At 29.6% G+C, this 14,997-nt stretch overlaps 1 protein-coding gene across 1 annotated transcript; it reads left to right on the top strand.

Moving 5' to 3' along the window:
* Positions 1-751: 751 nt before the first annotated feature.
* Positions 752-7,638, top strand: LOC137834792 (uncharacterized). Its single transcript, XM_068642983.1, has 8 exons — positions 752-1,104; positions 1,844-2,128; positions 4,670-4,723; positions 4,813-5,022; positions 5,574-5,692; positions 5,782-5,879; positions 6,859-6,983; positions 7,066-7,638. The coding sequence occupies exons 1-8, from the start codon at positions 904-906 to the stop codon at positions 7,228-7,230; spliced, it is 1,257 nt and encodes a 418-aa protein (XP_068499084.1). The 5' UTR covers positions 752-903; the 3' UTR covers positions 7,231-7,638.
* Positions 7,639-14,997: the final 7,359 nt, after the last annotated feature.

The following is a 14,997-nucleotide window of genomic DNA, read 5'->3' as shown; positions in this document are numbered from 1 at the left end:
TGCAGAAAACGTCATAAAGATATTATCAAACTAAATTCTCCTATGAAAACTAATAATTATAGAATGGATATTTTGAAAACGATTAGAAGCAGCTTTTGTAAAGACCCATTGTAGAGAATCCGCAGTTTTTGCACATCCATGTATATTTTATCTTCTCTCAACAACAAACTAGATATTACCAAAATCATTCATCTCTCACTATCTTGTCAAAATATATGTGGCTACAATCATTCCTATTTTATTGAATTAAAAAAAATCATACTTTTTTTAGCAATTTTAACTCATTTAAATAAACTTCTTATACACATTTTAAAATAATCTACCTATATAAAACTTATATTTATCATTTTATCTCCTAAAACAATAAAAAAAAAACTCATAATCTCCAAATCCATTTATTGAACATCCCAGTCAACTAGAGATTAGATCCTTTTATAGTATATAAGTGGATGCAAACTTCACCTCATCAAACCTATCCTAGCGAATATTTGTGTTGGGTCTATCTTATCACCCCTATCGGATTTGTAATACCATTTTTTCTTTAATTAAATATTTTATTTTTTATACTATAAACAAATTATTAAATAAAAATTATAATTAATTATTTATTAATAATAATAATTAATAAAAATTAAATGTTAATAATTTAATTTATGAAATAATATCTAATTTAATTAATATATTTTATCTTTAAAATTAATTTTTATTCTAATAATTTATTTCTAGTTCATGAATCTAGCATTAAAGTTTCAGTTCCCGCCATCACGATTACGACACGTTTTTCTGGTTCTCCAAATTTTTGTCTAGTTTGTTATGATTTTATTTGTCTTTATTTTATCTGGTTTCGTTAATTAGTTATGAATGTGAGTGAAAACTGCTCAGAAACTGAAACTCACAACAAACATGCGCTCTTTCACGCTCTCGCCCACTCCTCTTTCCATAGCTTCCATATTTTCTAAATCCCAGTTTTGCCCCTTTTCCTCCTCTCGCCTTCTCTGTCACGTCGATTCCAATTCCAGTGCCCAACGCCACATCGCCGGCGACCTCAACTTCGTTCTGCACGACGCTCTCAACGCTTCCGGAATCGACACCACACACGCCAGAGTAATCACCGAATCAACGATCAAACTCGCTGTTGTTTTGTAATTGGAATTTGAGTTTCGTTTCAGTAGCTTGTGTTAATGTTTAATCTGAATTTTTCTTTGCAAGCAGCAAATTTAGCTACCTGAAACATTAACATCTCTTTGCCTGTTCAGTTTTTCTTTCATCCTTTTCCCAATTCAATTTTGGTTGAGTTTTGCTTTACTTTTGTTTATTAAATTTGCGTTAGTTGCAGTGTGGAAAAGTTTGCTGGTTTGATTTGATTGTACGGTGTTTTGTTTGTTAGGTAGAGGAAGGGAGATAGAGACCATTAGCATAGATTTGGATTGAAGAGAGACTTCAGGAGAGAATGGATGAGAAATTTTGTTTGTCTGGTTAGGAGAAAATAGATAAAAGAATTTTAATTCATCTACTTAATTTTACTTTTATGAAATTATCATTTTTTTTTAAATACCTTTTCTTTATATTTTATGTGTTTGTACTCTACTAAATGACTAAATATTTAATCTAATTTACTTATTTTTCTATTTTTCTTATCAAATCAACTAAATCAAATATTTCAAAAAAATAATTATATATATATATATTTTTAGTATATCAAATAACTAATTATTTAATTTTATTTATCTTTTTTCAACATAATGGTTTATGCTGATGCATTTTGAAATTGTTTTTTTAACCTTTTTTGGGTTTTGAAGTTGTGGATTCATTCTCATTTGTTGCATTGTTGGTACATGAGAAGGAAGCTAGAGAGCAATTCTGCTTACAAATTGGGAGATTTACTGATATTGAGAAGGAAACCAGCATTTGTATCAACAGGTGTGTTGACTTGGGCAGAACTGCTCTCTACATTGCTGCAGAGGATGATTCTTTGGTGTCACATTCATCAGTTCCACTTCCCGTGGATGATTTCATCACCAGATTAGATGATCTTTCCATGGACTTTTGTCCTCACTTCAGCCCCAAATATGAATCGTCGCCTGAGAAGTTCTTAGAGAGCATCGAGAGATTTCTATATGTTCACAAGGTTTGTACTTTGATTTCATGCTCCCAGTTATGTGCTTGACTCATATAAGTGAACGTCTAATAGTTAACAAGTAAATTACATTTGACTAGCCTTTCGTCTTCTTATTTGGCCAATACCCCTCCTTTTTAGAGACCTAGACCCCTTTTAGTAGTAATACATAGACACTCTATCCATTACATTACATTACATTAATCCTCCCCTCCTTAATTGTCTGAAAAATATTACCAAGTTATGTCTGAAGATGGTTACTGTAAACATTAAAAAAACAAAAGTCTTATGTGATATCTGAAAAAGTCTCAATAGATGTCATTATAATTTCCTCTAGCTAATAACACTCAAGGGTTCTGAAGCATTATTCTAAGACAACAGCTGCAAAGTACCCTGCATAAGAAACCGACCGCAGGCTTATTAAAAGAACCTCTAATTGTTTTTTGAAGCTTGAATGGAAGCAAGCAGTTAGATTCATTTTAGGTTTAAAAATGCAACAAATGTTCAAACTTGTGTAATTAGCTGAAGCTCGGATACGGCAAAAAAGACGTCGTTAGTGTATCTGATACACCACGGACACAGATATGCGGTGGAAGCATGCACGATGCAGTGTCGGACGCTTTTTAATGAGCTGAAAATGACCCTCTTTCTGGACACACTGGAAAAGTCAGAAAAGACACGATCCAGTGTTTAAAAACATCTTCCACACAAAATCTCAAAAGATTCATTTAAATGAAAAATTATACAAAAATGTTAAGAAAACTTGGAAAGAAAAGAGAAAATTAGGAATAATTGATAATAAAATTCTCGATATTGCTAGCTTATCTCTTGATGAATCAAAATTAGAAGTTGTATTTTTTACTTAAGATGAATAAATGTAAAAGTTAAACATTATGTTTTTCTTGATTTTTATAATAAAATATATTACTACATTTTAATTTATATATAGCTGTGTCCTGTATCCTATAATTTTCAATTTAGTCGTATCTTCATATCCGTGTCGTATCCGTGTTTGACTTCTTAAGTCAAATCTTGAATGAGAGAATTCAGAAGTTGCAATGTCAAGAGTTCAGATAAATGCTAATTGTGTTTGTATTTAAAGATTTCCGTTCCTTTATTATTTCAGACATTTTGAGTTTAATATTTTTTTTGAAGTTTATCTTAAAAAATCGGAGCAATTGATCTACTGACTTACCGTAAGGTTAGGACTTATATTACATTGACAATCTGCTTTAGGAGGAGGCAAAATTTTCATTGCTTCCACCTAGGTTGGCTGTCAAACTTCTCTGACAATTATGTTTCCTAATTGTTCCAATTTTATCGTGCCATAGTTGCATTTCTCGTAATTCAACCGTGGAATTACTTGTAAATATCTCAAACACCATCCTTAGATAGGAAACATTGGTCATTGGTTTTAATCAATATATATCATCCCAAAATAAAGGAACAGAACCACCTTTTTGAGATACTTTTGTCTCCTCCAAGCAGCAATAATAAGCAAACTCATCTTGCGTTTTGCGGCCTTGCAATTCTCAATCACCTTCCCTATAGAAAGGGGTCTTGTGATGTCCCACACCTTTTCAAATCCTCCCAATTCTAGCCTCTTTTTCACATTTATCCTATTCTGCGCTGATACCAAAATCACTCCATCTACATTCATGACAACTGTCCTGGCTATTAACAACCTCCTCTTTTTATTTTTTAGTCTGCGTGAGGACAGTTCCTCCTATTCTCATCTTTTTCTTTCTTTCTAGAGAAAATACTACATCAACTAAAAATATAATCAAATTATAGTATATATAAGTGGCTGCAGAGCTTACCTTTAAAGAGTCGATTTTAATTCTATTTTTAAAGATGGTATTAAAATTATTCAGAGTTTATCCTACTCAAATTTGTTGGGCTTTATTATCATCCAATTTCAGATCCATCCTCTAGATGTCTAGTTCTTGATGTAAGCAGGTGTGTTGGAGATCTTGTATGCACTAGAGATGTGATCAATTTATAGTATACAAGTGAGTGCTAATCTTACTTTAGCAACTCTGTTTTGTAAGTTTAAATTAGACTTAAATTTAACTTTTTTAAGACTTTCATACACATGCAGACTGCAGCCTGGTTTTGCCCATGTGTTTCTCCATGCTAACGTAAACTTGTGCTAACGCTCTAACAAATATCTTCTAAGAAGTGCACTTTATATTTATTTTTTATAAGAATGCCCACTGCGTTCATGATAATGCCATTCTCTGCACATCAGGAGCAGGGTAAAGTATTATTAACTATGAAGTACTTATATATACCAATAAATTCATTAAAGGTGTTCAATCAGTTCGTTTAAATGTGTTATACTACGTTGACCTTGATGAGTGACAGGTCAGAAAAACTTGAAAAGTAGAATATGTAATTATCTTTTTTTTTCCTGGTTAAGAACTCGGTATTGACAGCCTGTAATAGATTTTGTACTTTTTTCTCACTCCTCTTAAATTATATGCTTTTAAACCAATTTCATCCTTTTACCTCAATGTTCTTGACTTTTACTGATCACTTTCTTGTTGATAGGGTTTCAGGAGAGCCAATACAAATATGGAGCCAAGAGCTCTTTATCTCCACTCGGTAATATATATTTCATTTTTACAGGTTGTTTCTGAAGAGAAATCTGTGAAGGGTAGCATTTGATAGATTTACTTTGATGTGTTGAGCAGGTTTTGACCCATCGTTCAGGATCTGCTGCAATGCTATCGGTTATATACTCAGAAATTCTGAAAATGCTTCGTCTGTGGACCCTTTTGTATTTTGATGCTGAAATTTTCTTCCCTCATGATGCTCTTAGCCTTCCCAAAGGCTATCATAAGCAAAAAAGCAAGGAGTCAGACCAAGCTCACATAATGACTTCAGGAAACCTATTAGTTGAGGTAATTTCTGATTGTGTGCTCTCCATTCCCTTTTACTTTGCTCTGTATCTCTTCAACCAATAATCTGAAGATCAGTAACTCACCTGTGCCATAAACTAGGAGGGAGAGCCATGGCACAAATATATTGCTGCCATGTGACCTAGTGATCATAGTTCACAAGTTCTACCGGTTGGAGACAACCTCCAACTTGGGCATGGCTGCATAAGCATCTTTTTTAAGCATGCTCACAGCAAAATAAGTTCTATGCTCCTGAGGTTTTTTGTGGACTTGTGGAGTGTGTTTTCCACTTGCTGGCTGTTCCAGTAATATCTGTAATAAAGTCCAAGAGCAATGGTGCGATGCATGAATATATGCTAGACATTGGACATCAGATTCTTGTCTGTGGACATAGGAGCATGCACTTTTATTTTTATTTTTTTTCACTCTAGGTTTCTTTTCTTACATCTTCTGTTAAAGTGAATCATTCTTATCTATGCCAATCTCAACTACTATGTTGTTTTAGCTGCTTTAACCTTTAGTCGCCTTTTTAACTTATGTTGACTTATGTGCAGATCTTAAATGATCTGAAGCGTGCATTCTGGCCTTTTCAACATGATCACACCAAAACTTTATTCTTAAGGGCAGCAACTGCTGCTAACTGTGTTGACAGATCTGATTTTGTTGGAGAAAGGTACTTTATTCGATGACATGCTCATCTCTTATTTTCTCTAATGTAATTAATTTATATAAGAATTAGTTTTAAAGTTTGTCAAACTGCAGTGGCTCACAAATTGCATCAGCTAAGGCTGCTCAACATAGACTAGACCGAGGTGTTTGGACCAGTGTGCGTTTTGGGGACATGAGGCGTTGTTTGTCTGGTATGTATTTGATTCAGTTTCTCTGTTCTCTGTGTCAGTGGCTGTAAAGTCATTGTAAGGTTTTGGTTATGCATGCCATCCGTCCCTCTAGATCAGTTGCTAAGTTTTGGTTAAAGTCGTTGTACAAGTGTTGTTTAGAGAGAGAAAAGTCAGGAGGTCTGGAGATGCTAGATATTGATAATGTGATATGAAATACTGAATCATTTGTTCTATTTATACTAATAATATTGGTCCTATTTGGGTCAGTATCTTCATAAGCATTTATAGAAAAGAAAAATAAGAAAAGATGAAAATTTTCTCCATAAAATAAAATTTGTTTATGTATAAGCTGATTTATAAAATATTTTTCATATTAGTTTCTCCAAAATCAGATTTTTAACTTGCATATTTAGCTACTTTTAGTTTATGGATAAGCTTATGTCATTTTTCTTCTTATAGAAGTCTTTATGGAGACGTTCAATTGAAAGGTCCTATGTCAACAAATAGTGGAATTTTACTAGCATAATCCACTTAAGCACAGTTGGCTGGGTTCCTTAAGCATATTATTAGGAGTTGTATTCCTGCACATTTAAATGGAGAAAACTTTGTTGGGATAGATAAGATTCAATTTGATGGTTTTTACGTTTCGAAAAGAATTAGTTTCTAACTATCGGTTGGAGAATAATACTCTCGGTTCAAACCCAAAAAATTACCAGTATAAGCACAGACCTACTAATATGATAAAACAACTAGTCCTGTTAAACAAGGAAACAAAAAGAAATATAATGAAATCTGAGACAACTCAAGAGACCATTTGATATACTCTAAACATTTCATAAAATACAATTAATATTTTGAGATGTTTTCCGGATATTCTAAAAAGTTTGTTGGACATTATTCCTTGGCATTTGTCTTCTGTCAAATTTGGCCAGTATTGAGCAGCAATTAACACACTTTCTTGTGTTTTGATATGATCCCAAATATTTTCCCTATCAAACAGCATGTGAGCGTCTTATTCTGTTGAAAAATGATGCAAATGAGTTAAGAGATTACAGCATTCTTCTCTATCACTGTGGATTATATGAGCAGTCTCTGGAATACCTGAAGAAGTACCGGGAACTAAAGGTACTATTCCAATTCTATGAAATGCATGTGACTGCTTTTCAAAGTTAACTGATTGAGGTGTTTTCCCATTCAACTTCTGCAGAATTCATCAACACAAGAGACATTATTATCAAATTCTCTTAGCTGCCTGGAAGAAGATGCTGTGAATAACCTGATGATGCGCTTGAATCTCGTCCTGATGGAGCAAGGGTGGACTCGGCCATCTTATGCCAGGAATTTTCTTGGTAATAACTCTGAACCATGGTAGTTCCTCTTCCATCTCGATGGAGACAAAATGGAAGAAGATTTGCATCAAACCAAAGGTACGCCACTGCAAGTTTTGTTGTATTTTCTGGACACCAACAGTGAGATTTGGGTATACAACAGCTGTAGTTTTTCCAATGGTTTGAATGCTTTGCAATCATACCAATAAAAGGGTGGTCGCAGCAGCTGAAGTGGACAAAATTGTGCAATAAAGAGAGATATAACACTAGACATAGGATGGTTGAAAGTAACAACCATATATTTATATAGGGAGCAATGAAAACTCCCTATTATTACCGTGTTCCAGTAATTATATAATTCTGTGAACCTTATGCACATTTCCTCTGTACAATTCATGTATATACTGAACAGGTTTTCCTCTGACAAAGTAATATAAGATATGATACCAGAACCATGACTGAAGCAACATTTTGTCATATATTTTAGTAGTGTCCAAGCAAGTAGGGATTAGGGGAAAATGAAACGGTAACAACAATGTAGAATGTCAAAACCTTATAAATTTGTGTTTGTAAAACATCAATGTTGTCAAACTTGATGATGGTAAGATCATTGAAATGGAGATAAAAAAATCATAAGTCAAGGATAGTAACTTAAATAGTAAGAGTTATGAATATACGAAAAACTATAATCATAAACATGTGCATGCATTTAAAATAATATATATAATAAAAATAACTCATAATAAATCATAAATAGTAATATCTAATGCATAACTAAAAATAGGTTCAGAATTCATAAAATTTCTCATAATAACTAAAAACCTCACAATTGCTTAATACAAACTATCCAAAATATCAATCATATAATAATTAGGATAGCTATTTTCCTCCTCATGATTTTCATATTCATTTATGTCATCACCTTCATGGCTACAACACCATCATCTTCTCCAACTTCAATTAATATGTGTCTTCATTGGATTCTATGAATTTGTTTCATTCTCCTCACCACTCCATTCATCATAAGAAACAAAATCATCAATGTTATAGTCTTTATTTTCTAACATCTTTCTTGTCTAATCTTGAATTAATCATCACAAACATACCATCATTTATAATGGTCTTTTTTTTAAAAGGTTTTTTTTCAGAGTGTAGACTTAAATAATTTACAAATTATATTAGCCTACGAGGTAGTATGGGTAAATAATTATAAAATCAAATTTATAAATTCAAATTTTTACTCTTTCAAACGCACTCTGAATATTCTTGCAACTGGATGAACGAGAAACCTTTCTAATGTGGATTATCATCACCATATGATTCATATAATTGTATTGGAATTTTTATTTTAAATGGATGTTGAGTTATGAGACTACTAAAAAAATTCAAATTTACTGTTTGAACTCTTGATCTGAAGAACAATCTCATCAATGCTTGCCATCAACCTATCTACACAACAATTATGCATTCCACTTTTGACTTCATAATAACTTTAAATTCAAGATTATACTGCAACATGAGATGAGTGTTAAGATAATAACAATATGAACTATGCAATTCATTCTCCCATCTTTAATTAATAATTTTTCAAAGGAAAGTGTTGCTAAGAAAAATAAAAATAAAGAAATTAATCCCCAAAAATATTCTATAATTCTAAAAAATAAATTATAAAATAAAAACAATATCTTCTCTATAATAATTTCATATCTTCTCTATAACCATATCCATTCATCATAAATGAATTCCATGGTTAATTTCTCATATTAATGTATCATATGCAACACCTTAATCAGGAGAAGAGCGTTTCTCGTTCAATTTAAATTATTTTTCAAAAATACTTTATCTAATATCAATTTTTTCACACACTCAATCTTTAGTCTTTCCAAATTGAATGGATTGTCACTCCTTGGATGTAAACAACTTAATAAGTGATCATTTATCTGTCATTCAAGCTTCCTAATGTAAAATAAGTATTGGTTAGTCTTATCAAATTCATTCTTTTAAAAAATTCATATAGTAACAAAATAAGACTTGTGATTTTTTTATCACTCGCAATTGTCTCTTGATGGAGTGTATTTTCTTCTTAGAATCTTCCAACATTAATCAATGCAACGATTTACACAAGATGTTCAATATAACTTCTTTCTCTTTGGTATCAACAAGTCCCCAACTGCCTACTGCATTATTACTTACAATCTTAATCACATCCTCTTCTCCAACCTCCTAAAACATCATCCATCTTCTTGATAATTTTTTAGTTGCCTTACATATTTCAGACTCTTTGTAAACACGTATGATAATTGGATTCCTTATGGGATCTAAGAAGCAATGATAAAATCATTATTTAGTTTTTCTTTGACAAAACATCAATTTATCAGTTTAATAAAGGATTGAAAAGTAAATATGGATATTTAAATTATGTTTGAGAAGTCTCTTTCTAGACTTGTATTAAAATATTAAAGGATTGTATCCATAGCCTATAAGAAACGTTATTTTGGATTTTTCACGAACTGACTCACCTCACTTGCCACCATATAACTTACCTTTGATATTGACCCTTATTCAAATCTATCATCATCACTCTCAATTATATAGTTATGCTTTATAGGAGCTCTAATGGCTTTTTAATCATTTTTTTCTATTTCTTTGAGAAAATTTATAACATATTTTTTTATAAAATATCTTTTCTTCGAGTGGGAGCATACAAACAAATATTTTGCAATGGTCATTCAAATATTTTATAAGCTTTTCAGACAAATTTAAAACAACCCACAACTTAGTTATACAACCAGCACCTACAACTTGACAAGGCTTTAGCTATTTACAATCCCTTATTTACTAAGCACAACCCACCTCCTTTTATACAATATTTTTATTACCAAATATACCCTTTTGAACCGTATTTTACACCATATTTGTATTCTTTGAATACTATTTATCATCTACATTTATTATTCTTTAAACCCTAATTCAAACCTCTTTCATTATCTTAATTCATTATTCTTTAATCTTATTTACATAAAAGTATGTTTTCATCAACTTTATGTGTTCTGAATTTTTCTACGGAGACATTGGCATTTGTAGGTATGTCAATAACCGAACACATTGTACTCCGTACTTCATTTTACTACACAACAAATAAAGAGAAAACTAATAGACAATGTACTTCTTTTCTAATAGTCCCAACCCACCTTATACTATTTTATACTATTGTTCTCATTACATTTAATTGTCACTTTGAAATTTACTCATTTTTCTAGTGCGTTAGATGTAGATGTTGTTGCTTTGGTGAAGGATGTTGATGTTCCTTTGGAAAACAACTTCGTGAAAGAATGTGGCATTGTTTCTATGTTTTAGAAGGGTAAAGTTGAGATGGAACACTCTCTTAGTGATAACGGATATGATGTTATTCAAACTACTAGGAAACATGGAGAAAATGTGTTAAGAAGCGCACTAAGAAAAAATGATTATTAGTTTTTTCTGATTTCTTTCTATGTATAGGTCTTTTTTTGGGGTCTTCATTTATAGGTGTTGATCTGGTTCTTTTGTTTTTCTTATAGTTTCTCTTTGAGATTCTTTTTGAAAAGGTGTTATTGATCTAGGTTTGAGGTATGAGTTTTGGACTAATCCCTCATACTTGTTTGTATTGTTTTTTTTTTCATGTTTAATAATATTTTTTCATATAATAGCACATTTGTTGGATCCTAGGATATCTACCTAGTTGAGATGTCAGGTTTCACGGTGATATCTAAAATAAAGTTTAAAAAAAATTAAGAATAAATAGAATCACTTAATGAAAATGGTGTACTTAATAAACAGGGGTGTAAATAGAATTTGACAAGAAGACTGGGAAGTGAGTTTAGTCTCAGTGTTTAAGTCAATAAAGTAATTGTTATATTGTTTCTTTAATGACAACTTCAGATGTTATTATGTTACTTTATATGCATAAGTTTTGCTCTTAGTTTGGATGAATTTGTACAATAAAGTATTGAATAAGAGTGAATTACTCCAATAGAAATATTGTTTGCTTTGAACATTATAATTTCATACACTATTACTAGAAAATTGTTAAATAAAAATCAATTTTAGAGATAAAAATAATTAATTATTATATTGAGTAAATTAGATATCTTTTTAGAAATTAAAAAAAAATGGTATCTAAATTAATTTATATTATTGATAAATAATTTCTAAATTGATATTTAGTTAGTTATCAGGTTTTAGCTACCAATTATTTATAGTTTGTAGCTAAACCCTTGGTAGCTAATTAGATACCAATTTATAAACTATTTATTAATAATAGAAACTAATTTAGATACCAATAACTTTTTAGTCTCTACAATAGTATATAATTTAGTTAATATATCAACTAATTATTTTTTGTCTCTAAAATTAATTATTGTTTAATTATTTTCTTGTAATAATATATAGAGTTGAATACTATCTTCAAAACAACTTCATTAAGTCATCTTAGTTATATGTAAATTTTATTAACCTTAATTAGTAAGCTATTGGAAATATATGCATAATTTTTGCTCTTAGTTTGGATGAATTTTTACAATAAAGTATTATTGAATTAGAGGAAACCACTTCAAATAGAAATATTATTTGCTTTTGAACATTATAATTCCATCCAAAACAATTTCATCCTTAAAAGTCATATTAGTTATATGTAAATTTTATTAACCTTAGTTAGTAAGCTATTGGAATTTGAATGTAGAGGAGAAATTGTTACTTTAATTCTTAAAAAAGATTACTGAAGCTTCACCACTGTTTTAGGCATTGCATATTCTATATAGTGTCTCAAGACAATGACAGAAAGAGTGATAGTTTTGGGCCAAATACATTAAAATAAGGAGACTTTATTTATTTATATATTTATTTATTAATTTATTTACTTACTTTCCAAGGTATTAAACTATGTGTTATAAACACTTTTCCTCGGTTTTTATTTTATAAAAAGTTAATACCAAACAAAGTTTTTGATTTGTAAATATAGTAACATCTTAAGATATTTTAATATACTCTGAAATGATATATATAGATTAAGATTTTTTTAATTCATATATTATATTTTTAACAATTTTTTATAAAATAAAAATTTAATCAATCTAATTATTAAATTTATATTCTTATTATGCATATAAAATTGAGTATAATATTGAAATTATTTAGAAATTTATTATACTACTTCTACTTTGTCTAAATATACAATATAATATTTAAAAACATGCAAACATTTTTATTAAAATTTAAAGTAAGTGAAATTTCTATAAATATATATTAAGATAACAACATGAAATTCAACTAGTAGAGTTGATTAAATTTACATTTTATAAAAAGTTATTAAGTATGCAATTTAATTAAGGTTATGTCAAATGTAAAGGCAGCATAATGTTATGTTATTTATTTCTCAAAAAAAAAATTGTAATTTTCACTCAAATTTTTACAAGATTCATACTTAAATAGTTTTTTTTTTTAATTTATACTTTACACTACAAGAAAATAATGAAATAGAAAACAAATTTTAGAGACCAAAAATAATTAGTTGATATAGTGACTAAATTAGATATCATTTTAGAGACTAACAAAATTTTGATTTCTAAATTAGTTTTTATTATTGTTAAATGGTTCCTAGATTTGTGTCTAATTAGCAACTAAGGTTTTTGCTACCGGATTTATAATCTAAATAATTGGTAGCAAAAACTTTGGTTACTAATTAAACACCAATTAAGAAACCATTTAACAATAATAGAAACTAATTTAGAAATTTAAAATTGTTTTAGTCTCTAAAATTGTCTCTAATTTAGTCAGTATAATAACTAATTATTTTTTGTCTCTAAAAATTGGTTTCTATTTTCATGATTTTTTTTAGTCTTAACTTTTAAAAATTTATAAAATTATTGTTTATTTTTATGATACTTGAATGAAATGTTTTAAAAGATCCAAATTCTCAATACTATGAGTTCCAATATGCCCTAATTTGTAGGATATAAAGATAAAATGATATTTGAATTTATTAAGTGAAGTTTATTAGAAATATAGTATTTATAAGAAGTGATCAATGCATGTGTGGTGAGAGAGTGAGAGGGAAATGGAGAAAGAAAATGGGTAAATAATTAGGTAAAGGGAGGGTGAATATGCTACATCCTTGTGAGTTGGGTTGGGCAAAGAAGAAAAGATGAGGAACTTTTATGGAGTGGAATGACTAATGAGGTAGAAAGGGTAGGGTTCCATAGGGCCATAGTGACCTATTTTTGTTTCCTATAAGGCAAGTATATAGGGCTATTAGGGTTAGGCTGTGATCTTGACCTACATAGACCCTATCTGGTGTGGTCTTAGCATTCTAGGTTGGTCCCCCACACCTTATGTAACTCTTTTTCATTTCTATTATTATGTCAAGTTTTTCAGTATTAGCAACCTTCACTCATGCTTACCTAACTGTGCTCCCCAATTTAATAACACTAAGATTGCCACCCTTCGTCAACCATCAAATCTTACCCTACCTTTTCTTTTTAATAATATTGCTTCCATCAACTTTATCATTTTCTCACCAATTTAACTTATGCTTTTCTTTATAAAGGAATTGATTCATAGATAGATTTGAGAGGAAGAAAAATGAGGTTGTTTAAATTAATGTAGAGTAAAAGATAAAGAAAAAAATTTTGAAAATTTGTAAATGATGTGAATGGTGTGATTGAAATTGTAATTTATTTTAATTGATAAAAAAGTAACATTGCAAATTTGTCTTTGTATTTATAAATAATTAAAAAAAATATGATTGATATATTTGTGGATTTTAGTTGTTTGTAATGAAAACATTGTTCCTACTTATGTGTAAGAACTAAATTTGAAAAAATAAGAATTATATAAAATTGTCAGAATATGAAAAATTGGCTAAAAAATTATTTGTTTTAATTAAAAATACATAGCATAATCGATTACTAGTAAAAAAAAAAATATATATATATATATATATATAATCGATTATGATATGAATATAATCGATTATCATATGAAATTTAAGTCATAATCGATTATGAGTGACTTTGATAAGAAGGGATAATCGATTATCAGTTGACAAATAAAGCATAACCGATTATGCTTGTAGTTGATAATCGGTTATGGGGCTCCTTAGTCACTCGCGGTTCCAGATCTTGGTGCACCTTGCTACATCATATTTGTCATGCACATGAAAAGCAAATTGCATGAACACATAAGCAGTAAGACTATTTTTGTATTTACACACAATATAATAAAGTTTGTTGGAAGTTTGTTGTGTATGATTGCAAGAATGTAAATGAAGTAAAGTAAAGATTTGTTGATTCAATTAGGAAAATTGGGATTAGGGTTCATCTTTCTCACTCTTTTGTATTTTGAAAAGCATACTAATATTCTATCTTTGATTGATATTAATGTTCATATAAAATTCATTTATATCGATTTCTCGCATATAAAACTATTAAGATAGTCTCCCAAATATCAATTCCTCACATATTTATAAAAACCTCTTATCATTACAAGCATACTATTAATTGCAATCCAATTTATTATTATGTGCATGTTTGGTTCAGTTTGAAGGGTAAACCGTCAATGACATCCTTCAACATAGTGTTACTAATTTAACTTTTAAATTAATACGTAAAACATTCAAACTAATATTTAATGTCATTGTTTTATGATAATTAATAATTCAGTTATTTTTTTTAAAGGATTCCTTATGTACACTACAAGAAAATCATTAAATAGTAATTAAATTTAAAAATTAAAAATAATTAGTCACTATATTAGTTAAATTAGATATTAATTTA

The sequence above is a fragment of the Phaseolus vulgaris genome, chromosome 5 (assembly GCF_000499845.2).
Source record: "Phaseolus vulgaris cultivar G19833 chromosome 5, P. vulgaris v2.0, whole genome shotgun sequence".
NCBI lineage: Eukaryota > Viridiplantae > Streptophyta > Magnoliopsida > Fabales > Fabaceae > Phaseolus > Phaseolus vulgaris.
This window is presented reverse-complemented; position numbering and strand designations above follow the sequence as displayed.